This window comes from Bufo gargarizans, chromosome 3 (assembly GCF_014858855.1).
Source record: "Bufo gargarizans isolate SCDJY-AF-19 chromosome 3, ASM1485885v1, whole genome shotgun sequence".
Classification (NCBI taxonomy): Eukaryota; Metazoa; Chordata; class Amphibia; order Anura; family Bufonidae; genus Bufo; species Bufo gargarizans.
In genome coordinates this window covers 247,777,103-247,800,434 of record NC_058082.1, presented here as the reverse complement: position 1 = coordinate 247,800,434, position 23,332 = coordinate 247,777,103, and the positions used below count along the sequence as shown (strand labels likewise).

Here is a 23,332-nt window from a genome sequence, read left to right as displayed (position 1 = left end):
CTGTACAAAAAATTCTAAAGAGCTCACTGAGGGCGAGGATGGTACTGTAATAGGACAAATCTGTTTTTTTGAATTTCTACCCCCCCTAGATATTCCACAATCAACTATGAATGGTGTTATTGCAAAATGGAAGTGTTTAGGACCCACAGTAACATGTTAGGTTACAAAGAGGGGTGCTGAGGCACATAGTGCATACAAGTCAGCAACGCTCTCTGGGAGCATCATGGCATGGGTTTCCATGGCCGAGCAGCTGCATGCAAGCCTTACATCACCAAGCACAATGCCACTGGGCTCTGGAGCAGTGGAAAAATGTTCTGTGGAGGGATGAATCACTATCTGGCAGTCTGATGGAGGTGTCTGGGTTTGGCAAACACCAGGAGAACGTTACCTGCCTGACTGCATTGTGCCAACTGTAAAGATTGGTGGAGGAGCAATAATTCTGTTCAGTTTTTCAGGGATTGACGTAGGCTCCTTCGTACCACTTAAGGGAAATCTTAATGCTTCAGCATACCAACACACTTTGGACTCTTATAGGCTTCCAACTTTGTGGGAACAGTTTGGGCAAGGCCCTTTTCTGTTCTAGTATGGCTGTGCCTTCGCACAAAGCATGGTCCATAAAGGCATGGTTCAGGGAGTTTGGTGTGGAAGAACTTGATTGCACAGAGAAGGGATGAGTGAATTCACTTCGGATGAAACATCCAAAGTCGATTTGAATAAAAAATTGTTAGAATACTGTACAGAGCGGGTGCTCTGTACAGTATTAGAATGTATTGGCTCAGATGAGCCAAAGTTATTACTTTGCGATGTCTCACGAGACTTTGGGTAATAAATTCAGAAATTAATTTCTACTGTAAAAAACCCTTTACCAAACTCGGTTTCGGTTCCACGTGGTACCTTGGGACCGAACCCGAGTTCGGTAAAAGGTTTTTATCAGTAGAAATTAATTTCTGAAGTTATTACCCAAAGTCTCGCGAGACTTCACAAAGTAATAAATTTGGCTCATCTGAGCCAATACATTCTAATACTGTAGGGAGCGCTCATGTTTCAGCCGAAGTCGATTCGCTCATCCCTAGCACAGAGTCCTGATCTCAACCTGATCTAACATTTTTGGGATGAACAACATAACAATTTATTACCCATCTACAAGATAAGTGAGGTGTTTGATCACTGGGGTCCCACCAGAATCTGAGTCCCCTAGCAATCAAACCCTTATTACCTATCCTTTGGACAGGAAATAATGGGACAACCCCTTTAAGACTAAGATTAAAAATGTCATTGTTGTAAAGCAGGTTGCAAAGTGACCCTATTGCTTGCTATGCTTTTACCTGCTCTTGATTATGCTCCCTGGGGTACATGCATGAATCAGAGAAAAATAGACCAACCAATCACAATTCTGTTTTAATTTTCCAATCTGTCTTGGAAAGAAGAAACCTGCAAACTGATTGGATGTTGTGCACAAGGCCCATTATGATTGAAAGTAGATATTGCTGAGAAAATATATTCTGGAAGGAAGTACCTTTAACATTCCAAGGATGCACTGTCACTGTGTCAGGGCCACTTGCCAATATGGGTACTTTGATGTTCACATCACTTAAAAAAAAAAAAAGTACAAAATTAAAGCTAGATGATTAGCATTTTACTCATTTTTAGTACGTAGAGGTAGAAAGGGAAATGGAACAGAATTGTTTGGTTCACTCACTGGCTAGATTCAAAGAACCTAACTAGAACGGCATCCCAAGCCCACATGGACATGTCTACAAACTACATACATTGTATAGACATTACTAGCAGTCTCAAGCATTGTAAAAGATACTTTACATCACAGTAAGACAGTAATTATCCCTCAATACCTTTGAAAGAACATGCTATCATGTAAAGTCAAAAGATTTTTCATGTAACCTCCTTTAGCATGATTTACTCGACTGGAGCAAGATAACTTGTCAGGCTTGTAGCAGAACCATGGTTCTCCAGTGTTAAGGTCTGTGTAATTGCATATTGGTTGCTTTTTAGGCAGACAAACATTGCACATTGTGGTTTCAGAAATGTCACCTGAACGGAACAGACTTTTAAAGTAAACTCTGTCTGGTTTGTCTTCACGTAATTGTTGAAGGACTTGAATCCCTTCACTTGGGTGAACCAGAACCACTGAAACAGTCAACCTACCGGGCCAAAGTAATGCAAAGTACACACTATAGAATCCATTCTGATGGTCCAAGACTGTTCCCACTGCACCAGCTTTCAACAAAGGAGAATGAATTCTTGTTTGCAAATAGTCTCCTCCATAGTGCTTCGGGTTTCCTTCAAAATCATGGACCCTCACAAGCACTTCCAATACATCTCCCACCTTAAATGAGGACTTGGACTGTAAGATGACAAAATGACTGTGAGCAGCATCTGTGCTTTTCATAAACTCAATCTTGTCATGTGGTGGTCCAGGCCATGCCACCATTTTCAGTAGAGATTTCTGTTCTTCATACTCAGATTTGGACAGAATTTGAAGCCGAAAATCACAATTATATTTCCCGCTTACTGGTGACAGAGAACGAGCTGTATCTCTGTACAGATTTCCCCTTTCTGGCTCCAGCCCCATCCTATGATTCAGATGCTGTCAAAGAAAACACAGAAATTTATCAATCAGATACATTTTCACCGTGTGTACTGCAAACTCAAAGTAATGGCAACCTGCTCATTGTGTTACATTGTTTCTTTTATCCAACGAGACTGATACAAATGCCAACATTATCAAAATATTGATACCCAATCGGTACTTTTGTCCCGGTATCAGTTCGGTACCAGGATTTGCCTTTTAACAATACTAGGCTGCGCTACTGGAGTGCGCTGCTGTCAGCGTGCCATGTTCCCTCAGCAGCACAGGGGAGAAGGATTCACTCTCTCCCTCACCCTGTGCCGCCGCTGCCAATGAGGAGAGAGAGGGGCGGAGGAGGGGAGGGACTGTGGCCACTGCTCCACCAATGATAATTAACGTCTATTACAGATACAGGAGGCGGGTGCGGCGGCAGAATCACATAAGCCTGCATCCGACCTCTATGACAGGGCGCTGCGATCAGCGGCAGTTAACCCCTCAGGTGCCACACTCACTTCTATAGGCCCGATGGAAATTTTTTGCGGCCCCATGGAAATTAACTGAGGGCGGATGCACATGAGCAGTGCACCCTCCACCACTTTCGGGGCTCCGTTCTCGATATAGGTGCGGGTCCTAGCAGTGGGACCTGCACCTATCAGACAATGGGGGCATATCCTAGCAATATGCCCCCCATTGTCTGAGATGATACAATTCCTTTAAACAATACATTAGATTTAGCCCAAAATGGTACCATTAAAAATTACAACTTGTCCCACATAAAACGGCTTGTTTTATGTGGGACAAGTTGTAATTTTTAATGGTACCATTTTGGGCTAAATCTAATGCAGGGGTGTCAAACTCAAATTCATCGGGGGCCGCATCAGCAGTTTGGTCACCCTCAAAGGGCCGGGGGCCGGCATCTGCTTTTATAATGACAGCGGGGCCCGTGCAGTGACTGTATTCTACTACACGGGCCCCGCTCACTGTATAATCGTATCTCTAATGGTTACCGTATGTATATAATCGCATAAGGAGCGCTGTGTATTACCGGTACTTACAACTACAAGCGCTCGCCGAGAGGAGGGAGGAGGCAGGCCGGGAGGACAGGCGCTGGCAGTGTGAGTCATACGTCATGCGCCCACGCCGCCTGCTTCATTCATAAAGTGGGCGGCGCAGGCACGTGACGTATGACTCACACTGCCAGCGCCCATCCTCCCAGCCTGCCTCCTCCCGGAAAGCGCTTGTAGTTGTAAGTACCGGTAATACACAGCGCTCCTTATGCGATTTATTATCACTTCCTATCACTTTATCATATGCAAATTACCTGTCTACCAGCGAGTAGGGCGGTTACTTGCTGGTAGCAGCCGCATCCTCCTGTCATGGAGACACCCCCTCCTCATGTTGATTGACAGGGCAGCGAACGCGCTTGTTCTCTGGCTTGCCCTGTCTGCATTCAAAATCTGGCGCCTGCGCCGTACCTGTCTTCAGTCGGCGCAGGCGCACTGAGAGGAGGCCGCTCGCTCGGCCGCTCCATCCTCAATGCGCCTGCGCCGATGACGTCACATCTACACCCGGTGCCTGCGCCGACTGAAGACAGGTACGGCGCAGGCGCCAGATTTTCAATGCAGACAGGGCGAGCCAGAGAACAAGAGCGCACGCTGCCCTGTCAATCAACATGAGGAGGGGGCGTCTATATGACAGGAGGATGCGGCTGCTACCAGCAAGTAACCACCCTGCTCGCTGGTAGACAGGTAATTTGCATATGATAAAAGTACGTTTTTAGGAGAATCTACTGAACCAAAATGATATTATAACATTATGTATTGTTAAACTGCAGTATAGGGATTATAAGTAGCCAAAAAAAAATATAAAAGACTTTAGTATTGTGCGCAGTACTGGAGGCCATATCTCCAGAAGGATATAGATACTCTAGAGAGAGTTCAGAGAAGAGCTACTAAACTAGTACATGGATTGCAGGATAAAACTTACCAGGAAAGATTAAAGGACCTTAACATGTATAGCTTGGAAGAAAGAAGAGACAGAGGGGATATGATAGAAACTTTTAAATACATAAAGGGAATCAACTCTGTAAAGGAGGAGAGCATATTTAAAAGAAGAAAAACTACCACAAGAGGACACAGTTTTAAATTAGAGGGGCAAAGGTTTAAAAGTAATATCAGGGAGTATTACTTTACTGAGAGAGTAGTGGATGCATGGAATAGCCTTCCTGCAGAAGTGGTAGCGGCAAATACAGTGAAGGAGTTTAAGCATGCATGGGATAGGCATAAGGCCATCCTTCATATAAGATAGTGCCAGGGACTATTCATAGGATTCAGATATATTGGGCAGACTAGATGGGCCAAAATGTTCTTATCTGCCAACACATTCTATGTTTCTATGTTTCTAGTGGGGTGACAGAAGCCCTTTAAACACTGTTACATTACACTTCAAATGTTTTATATTTATACCTTTTTAGAAGTGATTATCTGGTGTCAGGACTGTCTTGGTCAGGTTGAAAAACCACTGCTGCACTGTCTGCAGGCAGGGCACAGTGGGCACTGGGCTGGGCACTACTTGGGCGCTGGAGCTGGACTGGAGAGGAGAAGAAGAACGATTTCAATTCTCCCTCCCTGCCTCTCTCTCTGATGTCACTTCCTGTGTGGACTTGACTTCCTTATCAGAGAGAAGGAGGGAGGGACTAGTCTGGGAGGCAGGGAAGGAGCGAGGAGGAGCAAAGACTGGAGACCGGAGACTGATTGAACACAGTGAGTGAGCAGCCGCGCTGCCTGGCATCATTCACTGTTACACTGTAGTGACTGTGTAGACTAGAGGAGGGAGGGAGGGGAGGCTCAGGAGGAGCGCTGGCTGCCTCAGCTGATCACCCGGCCCCGGCTGCCGCAGTGATTGACAGCAGCTAAGCTTATGCGATCGGAGTCTGTCTCACAGCACTCTCGGTCGGACATCCACACTGCAGTTTGTCAATCCCGGACGGGTGGCAACCCTAGGCTACGCGGGCCACATGACGAGGTCTGGCGGGCTGGATTCGGCCCACGGGCCTTGTGTTTGACACCCGTGATCTATTGTATTGTTTAAAGGGGTTGTATCATCTCAGACAATGGGGGCATATTGCTAGGATACTTGTCCCACATAAAACAAGCCCTCATACAGCTATAGTGTAAAAAAAATATATGCCATGCCTTAAAGGTGTTGTCCGCCTTTTTCTATTGATGACCTATCCTCAGGATGTCATCAATATCAGATCAGTGGATAGCAGTCTGCCTCGCAGCACTCGTACTAGCGCTGCCTTCTCTGCTCTGTTTACCTCCTCACCGTCACAACTGCATCAGAGAGCAGTGTAATTACAACTATGGCGTCCACTTCAATGGGACACCATACTTGTAATTACACTGCTCGCCAGTGCAGTTGCGACGTTCAGCAGGTAAACAGAGCAGAGAAGGCAGCGCTAGTACGAGTGCTGACTTCTCTTCAAACAGCTGATCGGTGAGGGTGTCGGACTCCCACCAATCTGATATTGATGACCTATCATGAAAATAGGTCATCAATAGAAAAAAGAAAACAACCCCTTTAAGGACCAAACTAGGCTGCGCCTCTGAGGCCCCTTTCACACAAGCTTTCTGTATGGGTGCAATGTGTAAATTAAACGCATTACCAGCACTGAATCCTGACCCATTCATTTTTATGGGTCTGAGTACATGAGCGTTGTTTTTCACGCATCATCTCTGTGTTACGTGAAAATCGCAGCATGTTCTATATTCTGCGTTTTTCACGCAACCCTGGCCCCATAGAAGTGAATGGGGCTTTAGTGAAAAAGGCATTGCATCTGGATGTAAAGCGTTTTTCACGGATGGCTTTCAGGTTTTTTTCACGCGCGTGACAGGAAATCTAAAGTTCATGTTTAGGTGGGCATTCAAAGTGGCAACTTTAGTTTTATGATTCCATAGCAATCAATCAGATTCCACCTTCCATTTTCCAAAGAAACGCTGAAAAATGAAAGATGGAATCTGACTGGTTGCTATGAGTTCATCAGTTTTGATAAATCTCCCCCAATGGAACTGAGCCCTCTAGAGCAGTGGCATAGCGTGGGGGGCCAAGGGGGCGTCCAGCAGTTAAATACAATGCCATTCACTATCACAGGCAGCACACTGAGCGCATCCCGCCATTGCCATTCAGTGAATGATTCACTAAATTGCGCTGGTAGAATGCACAGTCTGCTGCCTGTGAGAGTGGCATTTACGCTATCACAGGCAATGCACATACCCCAGGCTTCGGCCAATGAAAGCACGCACGTGCCAACCATCAGGCGCCAGGCGTTCTGTTGGCTCTGCTGTGCTGCTGCCTCCATCTCAAGGCCTGAACCAGCCTGCACCGAGCAAAAGCAGCCAACGGCAGACCAAGATGGTCCAGCACTGCATTTTCAATATTTTTCATCTAATAACTCAGAATTCCCTAGTGGGTTATATGAAAATGTGTTTTCTAATTAATTCGCAAACCAAACTGCAAAGTCTAATTTTCCATGAGCTCTCTTACCTCAGCCAGATGGATGTTACTAACCAACACCAACACCACCAAGAAGAAGATAACCACAAAACATATCTGTAACCTGTAGAAGGTGCACCACATTTTTTGCAGATACGCCAACATCCATATTCTATTTTTCAGCAAGTACGGCTTGGCTCATTAGTGATACTTTAGATCACCTCTGTCCCTCCAATGCCATTTTATCTAAGGAAAAACAAGAGATATAAAGATGACTTCAATATGAATTCTTTTATTTTTTTTATTTTAATTTAAAGGGAACCTGTCACCAAGAAAATGCATATTAAACTGCTAGCAGTACCTTATTGCAGCTTGTGGCATGATAAAAGGTGTCTGTGTCTTTTCTGTACAATGAGCCAAAAATTACTCTTACCGGTAATTGGATTTTCCTTTAGCCTTCACAACGGCATTACCTGGAGGTTACTCTGGCTCCTTCAGGGGCAGGAAACAATTAGATCTGCGCATAAAACGCTCCCTCCCACCCTCCCATGTCCTGCTCCAGTTAATAACCTAGTAGCTCAAGAATAGAAGCAACAGTTTAAGGCCTCATGCACACGACCGTTGTTTGGGTCCGCATCCGAGCCGCCGTTTTGGCAGCTCGGATGCGGACCCGTTCATTTCAATGGGGCCGCAAAAGATACAGACAGCACTCCATGTGCTGTCCGCATCCGTGGCTCCGTTCCGCGGCCCCGCAAAAAAAAATATATAACATGTCCTATTAGGCATTTATATTGCAAATTGCGAAAGGCAACACGGGCGCCTTCTGTTTTTTGCGGATCCGCGATTTGCGGACCGCAAAAAACGTCACGGTCGTGTGCATGAGGCCTTAGAAAGAAATCTCTTTACAAAACTAACAATAAGGACATTATCTACACAAAATAATATCAATACAACAAGAAAATTAGGGCGGGAATTTATCCATGCTGTTGTGGAGGCTGAAGGAAAATCCAACTACTGGTAAGAGTAAGGCCTCATGTACACGGACGTTTTTCTTTCGTGGGTCTTCCTTGATTTTTGGAGGATCCACGGACATGAAAAATGGAAAAAAAATCAAAGTCAAGTTTGCCTTTGAAATGATAGGAAAAAACGGACGCGGATCACAATCTTGTGTGCATCCGTGATTTTTCACAGACCCATTGACTTGAATGGGTCCGTGAACCGTTGTCCGTGAAAAAAATAGGACTGGTCATATTTCTTTCACGGACTGGAAATACGGATCACAGACGCGGATGCCAAACGGTGCATTTACCAATTTTTCCACGGACCCATTGAAAGTCAATGGGTCAGCGGGAAAAAAACAGGAACAACGGCCGCGGATGCACACAACAGTCATGTGCATGAGGCCTAATTTTCATTTTTTCCTCTCGCCTCCACAATGGCATTACCTAGAGCAGTGATGGCGAACCTATGGCACGGGTGACAGAGGCGGCCCTTAGAGCTCTCTCTGTGGGCACCCGCACCCTGGAAAAAGTCTATGGTGTACCAACATACTCTGGACTTTACCAGCCATTCATCAACGCTGGGCACACTATGAACAGCACGGACAGCACATTGAATGTAGGCAGGTCATTATACTTAAATGATAAAGTACATGGAAAATATACTATACTGGACTGGAGTATTCCAGTTACATTGCCGTGTTGGCACTTTGCAATAAATAAGTGGGTTTTGGGCTTCAGTTTGGGCACCCGGACTCTAACAGGTTCGCCATCACTGACCTAGAGGATTAACAGATAAATTGTTTAGGGCGGGATAACAGCAGACAACACCTTTCTGCCAAAGGTCAAGTCCTTATTAGAAATTAGGTGTAGTTTGTAATGTTTGAAGAAAGTAAATGGAATAGACCACGTGGCTGCCTGACAAATCTCCTCTAAGGAAGCTTAGGCGCCTTCCACCCAACATGTAGAAACCGCCCTGGTTGAATGCGCTTTTATTTAGTCTTATTTATTTTAGAATGCCTTTACCCACTTCACAGATAACGTGACCGCTGATGAAGGTCCATCGTGACCGAAACGTCCGGTAAGAAATATTCTGTTATTGATATGTACCAGTGGGCAAATGGATGACGCAGATTATGTAAAATAAAGCTATACTTTAATTGCAAAACCTTAACCTGTGTGCCTCAATACTTCATCACTTGGATGGTGGCTTAACAACCCTTGATTGGCACACTTTGATTGAGTGCGGTTCCTCACTTCACTACAGATGAGACCTAGGATAGTCATTATGTCTCTGATCGACACTTTGCGCTCTTGGTAAAATTCCGATACCTTGAAAATTAGATCCTTTTGTTTAATTATTAGAAGGAAAGAGGTCATCTGGCTTGAATCCAAGAGCACACCCAGGAACACACATCTTTGGCTTGGAAGGAGATTAGATCTTTGGAAGTTTATTAACCAACCCAAACTTGTCAATGTATCCATCGTAATTTGCAAATTCCACTTTAGAGTCTCTTCTGAAGGAGCGCCAATCAGAAGATCATCAACGTAAGGTATAATTAATACCTCCGAGTGATGAAGGAAGCCTGCTACCTCTGCCATAATCTTCGTAAAGACTCTGGGGGCTGAACAGAAGCCAAACAGTAGGACCTGCAACTGAATATGATGTATTTTTCCCCCCAGCCAGACTGCTAGTCTTAGGAACTTTTGGTATCTTGGATGTATCTGGACATGATAGTATGTCTGTAAGATCTAGGGTTACGATGAAGCAGTCTTTCTGAAGTAGATTGATTGTAGACTTTATTGTCTCCATCTTGAATATTTTGTATTGAATGTGTTTGTTCAGGTCTTTTACGTTTATGATTGCTCTAAAGGAACCATTCGGCTTTTTTACAAAAAAATTGGAGAATAAAATCCCAATCCCCCCTGGTTTTAGGGTACCAGGATTATAGCCGCCTTTTCAAAAGAGAGATCTGTTCTTCCATCGCTTTTTGATCTACCCTCGTTAATTTTCTGTTTAAAAGAAATCTGTCGGGAGTTTTTTTTTTTTTTTTACGAATTCTAGCTGGTAACCTTGCCTGATTACCGACATGATCCAGGGAGAAGCATGAATGTATTCCCACGCTGGGGCAAAGTCTCTTAAACTTCCCCCCACAGAGGCTCTGGCGTCATTTGGAAGACTGCCAAGAGTTTCTTTCTGAATTAAAGATGAATCCCTTTCCTTTGTTTTTAGAAGGTTGCCAGTTAGAGGTGGATCCCTTTCTTTTTTGTTCAAACTTATTACGTCTTTGGGAACGAAAAAACTTCCTTTGGTGGAAAAATTTAGATTCTGCAGGTAAACCCCTCTTCTTATCTGAAGCTTTCTTCAGAATATTATCTAAGGATAATCCGAAGAGTCTATCCTCTTCACATGGTATGGAACACAAACTATTTTTTGAGGCTGCGTCCCCAGACCATGATTTTAGCCATACAGATCTGCGAGAGGCATTTACCAAGTCAGCAGATCTAGCTGACAAATTAACAATGTCTGCAGACGCATCTGCCCAAAAATTTGCTGCTTGTTTTAGTACAGGAATAGATGACAGGAGGTCTTCTGTGGGTGTACCAGATTTAATATGTTCTTCCAGTTGGGATAACCATAAAGCGAGGGTACGAGCCGTATATGTGGCAGATATCCCAGGTCTAAAGGTGGCAGTGAAAGATTCCCAAGCTTTTTTAAGAAGGGCTTCACTCCTTTTGTCCATCGGGTCTCTAAGCTGCCCAATGTCTTCAAAAGGCAGTGAAGATTTTTTTGAGATTCTCGCAATGGGGGCATCAACTTTTGAGGCTTTATCCCAAAGGGCAGAGTCCTCATCTGTAAAGGGATATTTTCTCTTAAACATTTTTGAAGAAATTTGCCTTGTTTCAGGATCTCTTATTTTGTATCCTATTTCTGATATTACTATGGACTGGAAAAACTTATTTTTTTCACCTAGACCTAAGGAAAATTTGGTCCTGTACAGAAAGGGGTTCCTTAGTTTTTTCTAAATTTATGGTGGCCCTCATATTTTTTAGAAGGGACTCAGTCTCTTCGATAGAGCAAAGCGGACGAGCCGCCATGTCATCGATATCACTTGATCCTGCATCTGAGGAGATTTCCCCTTCATGGCACATCTTTTTTTTTTTGTGATGGCTCTTCACTGGCTTTTGCACTATCTTTGACCTACAATGCAAAGGAGATTTTTAGCCAAAAAAGTAAGAAAACTTGAGATAAAAAGGGAGCAGTCACCTAAGAGCAGACAGAACCTGCATGAAAATAACCCCGTGATTAATAAAATAATGCCAAGCAGAAGGGCCCTCCTGGAGGAAGTTTAGGCCTCTTTCACACGAATGATACAGATTGGCTCCGCATGCGTTCAGTCAAACTCGCACCGTTTTGTAAGCAAGTTCAGTCAGTTTTGTCTGCGACTGCGTTCAGTTATTCAGTTTTTTCCATACGGGTTCAATGCGCTTTGATGCGTTTTTGACGCGTGTGATAAAAAACTGAAGGTTTACAAACAACATCTCCTAGCAACCATCAGTGAAAAACGCACTGCATCCGCACTTGCTTGTGGATGCAATGCGTTTATCACTGAAGACCCATTCACTTCTATGGGGCCAGGGCTGCGTGAAAAATGCAGAATATAGAACATGCTGCATTCTCTTGAAGCTCATCAAGAGAATGCCAAGAGTGTGCAAAGCAGTAATCAAAGCAAAAGGTGGCTACTTTGAAGAACCTAGAATATGACATATTTTCAGTTGTTTCACACTATTTTGTTATGTATATAATTCCACATGTGTTAATTCATAGTTTTGATGCCTTCAGTGTGAATCTACAATTTTCATAGTCATGAAAATAAAGAAAACTCTTTGAATGAGAAGGTGTGTCCAAACTTTTGGTCTGTACTGTAGATGTTGACTTGGCAAATTAAAAATATAAAAAAAATCTTTAAAAATATTAAACATAAAAAACATAATTTAAACAGTTAAAACAGTTAATTTTCTGATGACACATTCCCTCTACGGCTCATGCACACGACCGTTGCGTTTTTTTGCAGTACGCAAATTGCAAATCCACAAAACACGGATAACAGCCGAGTACATACCTCATTTTATGGAACGGCCGGCCCATAATAGAACTAGTCCTATCCTTGTCCGTAATGCGGACAAGAATAGGACATGTTCTATAATTTTGGGGACAGCATGGAACAGACATGCAGATGTGCTGTCCGAATCTTTTGCTGCCCCATCAAAGCGAATAGGTCCGCATCCGACCCGCAAAAAGTACGTTCGCGTGCATGAGCCCTTAACTGTAGGATTTACTTTACTCCAATTTTTTGCTATTAAGCTCCTAGCTGTGGTAAATAATTGCTTGACCATCTACATCTGACTGGAACTATATCCATAGAAAGATCCAGCAACGCTAGTTCTGGTAGAGGTGGAAAGACCCTACCACAGAATTTAGTGAGCACTCTAAAAATTCCCTCCCAGAATCTTTCCAAAACATACAGATATTCACTAATTTACAAAAAGATGTTACAGGCAATGTATAAAATGCAGGCATTGTATAAAATGCCTAGGTATTTTATATAAAATGCCTGTGTATGACATGTTAACAAGTATTACATGTTAAGAAGCCTTTATTGATATGAACATGAAAGAAAGACATTCAAAACAAACAGAAGGCAAAATAAAACTACCCTTCTTATAAAACAGTGGAAGAACAAAAGAAGGAAGCAAGGTGTCACGGCACGGTGTGGGTGGTAAACTCCATACCGAACACAGGAGGGAAGGGAAAAGGTACTAGGCCTGGAAACTAGGGAAAGGTCACCACCTAGTGAATCCCTAAACCGAGCTTTGACTACTATCAGTATGAACAGACCTCGATGGTAGTAATGTTCATACGCAGGAACCTAGAGCCCTAACTGACTCTAAAGGTCCCTGTAAATAGTGTCAGGCAAGAGATGACCTGTCCCTTCCCAGCTGAAGGAACAGGAGACTCCCTCAGGCCTAATACCAAAACATAGGGGAATACAACAAACAAGAAGTAGGGAAAAGACACTTAAGGCCTCATGCACACAACAGTATTTTTTCACGGTCCGCAAAACGGGGTTCCGTTGGTCCGTGACCGTTTTTTCGTCCGTGGGTCTTCCTTGATTTTTGGAGGATCCACGGACATGAAAAAAATGTCATTTTGGTGTCCGCCTGGCCGCGCGGAGCCAAACGGATCCGTCCTGAATTACAATGCAAGTCAATGGGGACGGATCCGTTTGACGTTGACACAATATGGTGCAATTGCAAACGGATCCGTCCCCGTTGACTTTCAATGTAAAGTCAGGAGTCCCTTTTATACCATCGGATCAGAGTTTTCTCCAATCCGAAGGTATATTTTAACTTGAAGTGTCCCCATCATCAGTTACATCGTGAAAACTCATATCCGATAGTATATTCTAACACAGAGGCATTCCCATGGTGATGGGACACTTCTAGTTAGAATATACTACAAACTGTGTACATGACTGCCCCCTGCTGCCCGGCAGCACCCGATCTCTTACAGGGGGTCCGTGATCAGCACAATTAACCCCTCAGGTGCCGCACCTGAAGGGGTTAATTGTGCGTATCATATCCCCCTGTAAGAGATCAGGGGCTGCCAGGCAGCATGGGGCAGACCCCCCTCCCTCCCCAGTTTGAATATCATTGGTGGCACAGTGTGCGGCCCCCCCCCTCCCTCCCTCTCTCTATTGTATTTATAACATTGGTGGCCAGTGTGCGCCCCCCCTCCCTCTATTGTATTTATAACATTGGTGGCACAGTGTGCGCCCCCCCTCCCTCTATTGTATTTATAACATTGGTGGCCAGTGTGCGGCCCCCCCACCCTCCCTCTATTGTATTTATAACATTGGTGGCCAGTGTGCGCCCCCCCACCCTCCCTCTATTGTATTTATAACATTGGTGGCCAGTGTGCGCCCCCCCGGACACCCTCCCTCCCTCTATTGTATTTATAACATTGGTGGCACAGTGTGCGGCCTCCCCTCTCCCGCGATCATTGGTGGCAGCGGAGTTCCGATCGGAGTGCCAGTTTAATCGCTGGGGCTCCGATCGGTAACCATGGCAACCAGGACGCTACTGCAGCCCTGGTTGCCATGGTTACTTAGCACAATATTAGAAGCATCATACTTACCTGCTGGCTGCTGCGCTGTCTGTGACCGGCCGGGAGCTCCTCCTACTGGTAAGTGACAGGTCTGTGCGGCGCATCGCTTAATGATCTGTCACTTACCAGTAGGAGGAGCTCCCAGCCGGTCACAGACAGCGCAGCAGCCAGCAGGTAAGTATGATGCTTCTAATATTGCTAAGTAACCATGGCAACCAGGACTGCAGTAGCGTCCTGGTTGCCATGGTTACTGATCGGAGCCCCAGCGATTAAACTGGGACACCGATCGGAACTCCGCTGCCACCAATGATCGGGGGGGAAAAGGGGAGGCCGCACACTGTGCCACCAATGTTATAAATACAATAGAGGGAGGGGGGGCCGCACATTGGCCACCAATGTTATAAATACAATAGAGGGAGGGAGGGGGGGGCGCACACTGGCCACCAATGAAATTGAAACTGGGGAGGAAGGGGGGTCTGCCCCCTGCTGCCTGGCAGCCCCGAATCTCTTACAGGGGGCTATGATACGCACAATTAACCCCTTCAGGAGCGGGACATGAGGGGTTAATTGTACGGATCACAGCCCCCTGTAAGAGATCGGGTGCTGCCAGGCAGCAGGGGGCAGTCATGTACACAGTTCGTAGTATATTCTAACTAGAAGCGTCCCATCACTATGGGAACGCCTCTGTGTTAGAATATACTGTCGGATCTGAGTTTTCACGAAGTGAAAACTCAGCTCTGAAAAAGCTTTTATGCAGACGGATCTTCGGATACGTGTTTTTACAGGGACCCATTGACTTGTATGGGTCCGTGAACCGTTGTCCGTCAAAAAAATAGGACAGGTCATATTTTTTTGACGGACAGAATACACGGATCACGGAGGCGGATGACAAACGGTGCATTTTCCGAGTTTTCAACGGACCCATTGAAAGTCAATGGATCCACAGAAAATCACGGAAAATGGAACAACGGCCACACACAACAGTCGTGTGCATTAGGCCTAACTCCGAAGTACGCGGACAAGCAGGAACTCAGAGGAGAACCATACACCAGCACTTCCACAACCAGAAAGGAGCTATCAACCGCATAGCATGATGGATGAGACCAGACTAAATAGAGGAGTTGGAATGACCACTTAAGCTACACCTGAGACAAGAGGTGTGGTACTAACCAGCAACACAGAAACAAGTGAAACCAAAGAGGCTGTCAGATCACATCACGTGCAGCCAGTCTCTTAGATCTTCTGACCCCGTCACGAAAGAGACCGTGACACTAGGATGGCATTTTGAATGGCACTTAATTGTCTTTCTCACACAAGAGCAGTTCATAGTTTGGCATTTGTTCTTGTACAGAAGAAATGGAAATGTCCTCAATAAACTACACTTCTTATAAAACAGTGGAAGAACAGAGCTTTCTTACTGAAAAGAGAAAGTGACCAGTATTGTCCTCACTTGGGACTGTTGCTGTATGGGGGTGATTTTATGACGCTACCTCTGAAAGGGAGCATTTTATACTTTGCTGTTCAGCATTATATAGAATGCCTAGGAAATATATAAAATATTAAGTGTTTCATACTTTACCTGAATACTTCAGGCATTCTATAGAATGCATGAACATTTTATACAATGCATCACTTCATACATTGCCTTTTAACATTATATATATAGAAAATATTGTATCATCGTGAATTCTGAGATTATGGAAAAAATAAACTTAACACGACTTAGTTCTGTAAGTTTACCAAACTATAATAAAAGATATAAACTGCTCACAAAAAGTTAGGGCTTGTGAAATATATGGAAAACGTAAAGAGTTCACACTACAGCGATATTATATCATGAAAGTAGGGCATTTATGTAGATGCATGCAATGGTGATTTCCTCAAACATTTTAATGAAACAAAAGCCAACAACAGTGGTGGGTATACCCCCACAAAAAATGTCAGTGTCTCAATAACTTGTCATGTGGCCTTGAGCATTAATAACAGCTTGACAACGACAGTCTCATGCTGTTCACAAGTCAATTTATTGTCTGCTGAGGCATGGCATCCCACGCTTCTTGAAGGGACGGCTCTTGGGTCATTGAGGTTCTGGGGTACAGAATTACAAGCCTCTACATGGCAAATCAGCTGATCCCATAGGTTTTCAATGGGATTTAGGTCTGGAGAAAGTACAGGCCACTCTATTTGAGGTACCTCAGTCTCCAGCAGCTGTTCCCTAATGATGCAACCTCAATGAACTGGTGCATTGTCGTCCATGAAGGATGAATTAGGCCTGTGTTGTTCATGCAGAGGCACAATGACTGGATTAATGATCTTATTCAAGTAGTATGACCTTGTCACTGTACCATTCATAAATTGTAGCACAGTTCTGTATTGACTAGACACACCTGCCCACACTATACCACCACCAAAGGCTCGTCTGACTGATGCAAGACGATGAAGCTTGTGGTCAGGTACCCTTGCAGGTTGTCTAGCAAGCAGACCACGCTGATGTAAATTGTTCCGCAGGGCATTGTTCACAATGAAGTGGTCATCAGTGTGGGATGTGGCCACAGGACGTCCACTTCTATGCCCTTCTGTTACAACCTGCTGATGGCACTCTGTGATACTCTAAGCTCAGTGGCCACTTCTGTCAGAGTGCATCCTGCTTGAAGCCTTACAATGGTGAGGTACTGTTGATCAATTGTTAGGTGTCGTCTTGGTCTCATGATGTCAAAATGTGAACAGCATGATGAGGAGGACTGTTTACATACCAATTCTAAGTGAACCAGGAAATGTATTGGGGCGATTCATGGATCAAACACCTGTTGTGAATTTTGACGTTAAGCTCCTTGTTAGAGAACAGCAAGTTGTGCAAGAAGTACTGAAACATTGAACATTTGGACATGTGCATTCAAAATTTTAGAGAAGGTCACATTAAGGTTAGAGTGCATTTTAGGTTCATGCTGAAATTTCACCCACAAGCAAATATCCCTAACGTTTTGTGAGTAGTGTATATACAAAAGATAACATTCAGAGTAAAGTAACAGTCACCAAAGCCATGAGCAAATTAATGGGCTCCCATTGACCAGTGCCCAACATGGCACTAGTTCATGCATATTTAGGCTGCTTTCACACTAGCGTTCGGGTGTCCGCTCGTGAGCTCCGTTTGAAGGGGCTCACGAGCGGACCCGAACGCAGCCGTCCAGCCCTGATGCAGTCTGAATGGAGCGGATCCGCTCAGACTGCATCAGTCTGGCGGCGTTCAGCCTCCTCTCCGCTCGCCTCCGCACGGACAGGCGGACAGCTGAACGCTGCTTGCAGCGTTCGGGTGTCCGCCTGGCCGTGCGGAGGCGTACGGATCCGTCCAGACTTACAATGTAAGTCAATGGGGACGGATCCGTTTGAAGATGCCACAATATGGCTCAATCTTCAGGCGGATCCGTCCCCCATTGACTTTACATTGAAAGTCTGGACGGATCCGTCCGAGGCTATTTTCACACTTAGCTTTTTTTTGGCATTTTAATGCAGACGGATCCGTTCTGAACGGAGCCTCCGTCTGCATTATTATGATCGGATCCGATCGAACGCTAGTGTGAAAGTAGCCTTAGGATGATATCCAACATAGTAGCTGCTGCACAATGTCACATGGCGAGCTACAACCAAAATGAGTTTGCGATATAGCCAAAAGCTAAAAGTGGTTCTATGCAGTGTACTCATGAATAACTGCCCACTCATTACTAGTTTTTTAATGGCTGCATTAGTTTTCTGAAAAAGTGGTACCTTAGAACCGAACCCGAGTTTGGGAAATGTTTTTTTACAGTAGAAATGAATTTTTTTGAAGTTATTACCCAAAGTCTTGCGAGATTTCACGAAGCAATAACTTTGGCTCATCGGAGCCAATACATTCTACTACTGTACGGAGCTCCTGCTCCTTACAGTATTGGAACAAAGTTTTATGCGAATCAACTTTGGATGTTTCATCCAAAGTCGATTCGCTCATCCCTAGTCACCGTGCCTGTGTTGCAGACCACAAACAGCAGGTATGAACTCTGTGCTGCAGACCCGTTGACTGCAAAATACTGCAAAAGATAGGATAAAAGATAGTCCTATCTTTTGTGGAGCGGAGGCATGGATTGGAAGCCCACGGAAACAATGGAAAGGCCTTCCTTGGGCTATCAGGTCCGTGCCTCCGGACATGTCCTATCTTTTGCAGTATTTTGCAGATCACGGACCCATTCAAGTCAATGGGTCCGCAGCACGGAGTTCACATGGCTGGTGCCTGTGCATTGCAGACCACGATTTGCGGTCTGCAGCATAGGCATGGCGACCATACGGTCGTGTGAATGAGCCATCAGGCAGAGTTCACAACACCGTTATTTTTTTGTTCTTGTAATCGTTCAGAAGAACAGGAAAAAGTTAAAGAAAAAACGGAGCCTGCGAGTCAGCTATGCACATTTGGCATCGGTTTGAGCCATTTCCATCTGAGATCCGTTTTCTTAGACGGAAAAACAAATACTGCATGCAGAATCCACACAAGTGGATTTTTCTACTCATTTGAAGCTACATTTGTGCCAGAAAATAATTCCGCATTGGATTAGACGTACTAATGAGGCTCCCACTCTGACACAACCATGTTCTACTACATTTCCACGTCTGCAGAAGAAATGTACGACCACCTGCAGCTCCACATGGTCATAGCGGATTGCTGGGGAATTTTTCAGCCGGACCCATGGGTTAGGCCCCATGCACATGGCCATTGTGTGCATTGGGGACCGCAGCTGCGGATCCAAACCCATTTAACTCGAATGAGTCCGTGATCCGTTCTATTTTTTTGCAGTGCGGAGGCACGGAAAAAAAAAACCATGGAAGTGCTCCATAGAGCTTCCAAGGGGTTCTGTGCCTCCGTTCCACACCGCACCTTCTGGATTGCAGACCCATTCAAGTTGACGGGTCCGCATCCGTGATGCAGGGATCACACAGGCCGGGCGCATATATTGCGGGCCAGCTGTTTGTGGGCCGAAATACGGGCACGGCCGCGCAACGGCCGTGTGCATGAGGCCGTTATTTGAAGGTATTGGGGGTCATTTATGTAACATGCTATGGCTGTTTTATGCATAAAAAAGTTGCAAACCCCCATTTTGCTACTTTTTAAAATGCCCATGAGACAATATTTTGCCGCACTGGAGTTTTTGTGACAAGTTCAAGACTTGTGAATGTCAAGGGAGTGGCGAGGGATTGTGGCCCTGACAAAAATTTACCATCTTTTAGGCTAGGTCTACACGACGACATTTGTCACGCGACAGATAGGGCACAACTACACTGCAACGTTTGTCACACGACAATTTTTATAATGGCAGTCTATGGTGTCACATTGCAACATGCGAAGCATGTGGCAGTGCGACACCATAGACTGCCATTATAAAAATTGTCGTGCGACAAATGTCGTCGTGAAGACCTAGCCTTATTCCTAGAAACAGGCACAAAAGTGGAGTGAAAACTACTCCTGTCAGGGGTAGTATTTTTTACTGCAGGTGCACAGACTGCCGGAGGTGATGCTTCAGGTGCACAGACTGCCAGAAGTGACGCTTCAAGTGCACAGACTGCCAGAGGTGACGTTATAATTAGATGAATCCTCCAGCAGAGCGGGGGCAGGGTTGGACAAAAAGTGGTGTGAAAACTACTCCTGTCAGCGGTAGGAGTATTTTTTACTGCAGGTGCACAGACTGCCGGAGGTGACGCTGCAGGTGCACAGACTGCCGGAGGTGACGCTGCAGGTGCACAGACTGCCGGAGGTGACGCTGCAGGTGCACAGACTGCCGGAGGTGGCGCTTCAGGTGCACAGACTGCCGGAGGTGGCGCTTCAGGTGCACAGACTGCTGGAAGTGACGTTATAATTAGATGAATCCTCCAGCAGAGCGGGGGCAGGGTTGGACAAAAAGTGGTGTAAATCACAGGTTTTTTTTTTGTAAATGATTGTCTTATCACAGTCATGGCCGACATATCCTAGCCATATGCCATTGTCAAAGGAAGCAGCACTGAGAAGTAATACACAGAGCAGACAGGTACAGTAATGGTGGCATCCATTCCCAGCATTATATTTAGAACCATCACTTTCTCAGATTACAGATTGGGCAATGCTGCCCAGCTGACGGTGCCAGTTTCTAACATGCCAGCCTGATGGGTGTAGTATGAGTGGCCGCACATACGGTAATATACACTACAGCTCCGCTCACCTCTACACCCTGGAGATGCCAGAGCAGGTGCCCGCCCCCTGGTGCCCGCTCTGCAGCGCCTCGGTCACCTAGGACAGGCAATCCATGAGACAGACCGGTATTCGCCGCGCAGGGCTGGTGTACAATGGCTGCGTGGAAGGCCCCGCTCACCGCGGGTGACGCAGCTCCGCCCCTCTGCTGTGGAGGAGGAAGCCGGAGGCGGCTGGTACAGCACGAGCTGCCATGCAGGATGCCAGCTGCTCTATGGTGGGCACAGGGACTATGGGGTTTGAGCCCCTGAGTGTACACTATGAAGGCAGGCAGTTGTTAGGGAATAGGATCGAATCTGACTGTCCCAAATGTGTTGTGCCCCTTACAGAGTGGCATCTGAGGAGCAGGGGCGTTGCTAGGGACTCTGAAAACATCCGGGGCACAAGCCCACTGTGTTGAACATTTTGAAGGCATGCTTAAAGTGAGTCTGTCACCCCCCCCCCCAATTTTCAGTTTTGACTTATTATATTAATGTAAGCAGATTCCATATATGCCCCTCTTACCTCGGGTTCTGCAGTAATTACAGTAAAAAACACTTTTATTATATGTAAATTTCTTCACTACCAGCAAGTTGGGTGGACTTGCTGGTAGCCGCCGCATCCTCTGTTTGAAAAACGCCCCCTCCTCCACTTGATTGACAGGGCCAGCGAGCGCTCTCCTCCTCTCGCTGGCCATGCCTGCAGCCTCAAATCCCGCGCCGTACCGGTCGTCATTCGGTGCAGGCGCTCTGAGAGCCTGCGCCGATGATGTCAGCCCTACACCCGGAAGGGAGGTCTTCTCTTCCGGGTGTAGGGCTGACGTCATCGGCACAGGTGCACTGGGGAAGGAGCGGCTGTCCTTCTCTCAGAGCGCCTGCGTCGAATGACAACCGGTACGGCGCCTGCGCGGGATTTGAGGCGGCAGGCATGGCCAGCGAGAGGAGGAGAGCGCTCACTGGCCCTGTCAATCAAGTGGAGGAGGGGGCGTATTTTCAAACAGAGGATGCGGCGGCTACCAGCAAGTCCGCCCAACTTACTGGTAGTGAAGGAATTTACATATAATAAATGTGTTTTTTACTGTAATTACTGCACTGCCCGAGGTAAGAGGGGCATATATGGAATCTGCTTACATTAATATAATAAGTCAAAAACTGAAAATTGGGGGTTGGGGGGTGACAGAAGCCCTTTAACCCCTTAAGAACACATGACGTACCGGTACATCATGGCTCTAAATCGCGATTCCGGCGCCGCGAGGGTTAATCGGAACAGGATGCCGGCTGAAATCATTCAGCCAGCATCTTGTAACAGCGCAGGGCCCCCCGTATCGGCGATTGCAGAAAACAGCAGGTCAATTCAGACCTGCGGTTTGCTGCGTTTCCGGTCCATTCGGGTCTTCGGTGACCCGATAAACCGGAAAAAGACTGCAATCAGTGGCGTGATTACACACCACCAATCACAGTCCGAAGATTTGGAGAGGCGGTGCTGGCCCTGGTGCTGAATGCTGCTGTCCAGGGTGCTGATTGGTGCAGGGGAGAGAGGCGCGAGATTCAAACTTCCTGCGCTCCTCTCTCCCCTCCTCTTCCTGTTCAGCACCCGCACCCTGCAGCACCGTCCTCACCAGGCTCCTGCGATCCCCCCAATCGGCACCAACCACCCTCCTGCACCCATCGCCATCCAGGTAGGTTAGGGTCAGTGAGGTAGAGGCACCGTTAGGCAGGGAAAGAAGGGAAAAGTTAGAAAAAAAAATAAAAAATGAACTTTTATCTAAACTTTCTTTGTTCCATCTTTCAGACCCCCCCCCCCCCATCCCCCACCACAGATTTCAGAAACATTTCTAAATTTGCTTCTAAACTTCTAAGCCTTGTAACATCCCCCAAAAATAAAATATCATTCCCAAAATGCTACACACATGAAGTAGACATATGGGGAATGTAAAGTCATCACAATTTTTGGGGGTATTACCATGTATTACAGAAGTAGAGAAACTGAAACTTTGAAATTTGCTAATTTTTCCAAATTTTTGGTAAATATGGTATTTTTTTATGCAAAAAAAAAATACTTTTTTGAACCAATTTTAGCAGTGTCATGAAGTACAATATGTGACGAAAAAACAATCTCAGAACGGCCTGGATAAGTAAAAGCGTTTTAAAGTTATCAGCACTTAAAGTGACACTGGTCAGATTTGCAAAAAATGGGGTTAAAGGCAGTCTGTCACCAATCTGACCGGTTTTAAACCGATCACATAGTTCAGTGGGACACAAAGACATGACACAGATGTTACCTTTGTTTCGTTTTTCAGATCATCCAAATCGCCCAAAAAGTCGTTTTTATTATATGCTAATGAGCCGCCGCAAGTGCCCAGGGGCGGAGAGTTTTCTAAAACTGCCCAAGTTCCCCCGCCCCACTCGTGCCTAACTCCGCCCCTCAGTAAGCTCAGGCCAGCCCTGTGGCTCTGTGACATCATATTTCCCTATAGGCCGTTCGCGCATCGCTGCCGGGCCCGGGCATGCGCAGTGTTCTGCCCACAGTGGGAAGAGGCACAGAGATATGCAGTGCGCATGTGCACTATAGGGAAATATGATGTCACAGAGCCACAGGGCTGGCCTGAGCTTGCTGAGGGGCGGAGTTAGGTGCGAGTGAGGCGGAGAAACTTGGGTACTTTCACCAAACTCTCCGCCGCTGGGCACTTGCGACGGCTCATTAGCATATCATAAAAACAACTTTTTGGGCGATTTGGATCATCTGAAAAACGGCACAGATGTTACCTTTGTTTTATGTCTTTGTGTCCCACTGAACTATGTGATCGGTTTAAAACCGGTCCGGTTGGTGACAGACTCCCTTTAAAGGGCTGTTCTGGTTTA

At 45.8% G+C, this 23,332-nt stretch overlaps 1 protein-coding gene across 1 annotated transcript in view; it reads right to left on the bottom strand.

Moving 5' to 3' along the window:
- NXPE3 (neurexophilin and PC-esterase domain family member 3) overlaps nucleotides 1-20,602 on the bottom strand; it is a 28,197-nt gene extending 7,595 nt beyond the window's left edge. The window contains exons 1-4 of the mRNA XM_044286546.1: nucleotides 20,464-20,602; nucleotides 7,133-7,327; nucleotides 1,851-2,605; nucleotides 1,517-1,590 (exon numbers count right to left, since the gene is read on the bottom strand). Coding sequence (XP_044142481.1) covers nucleotides 1,517-1,590; nucleotides 1,851-2,605; nucleotides 7,133-7,246 — 943 coding nt within the window. The 5' untranslated portion in view covers nucleotides 7,247-7,327; nucleotides 20,464-20,602. The remainder of the gene's footprint in view (nucleotides 1-1,516; nucleotides 1,591-1,850; nucleotides 2,606-7,132; nucleotides 7,328-20,463) is intronic.
- Nucleotides 20,603-23,332: the final 2,730 nt, after the last annotated feature.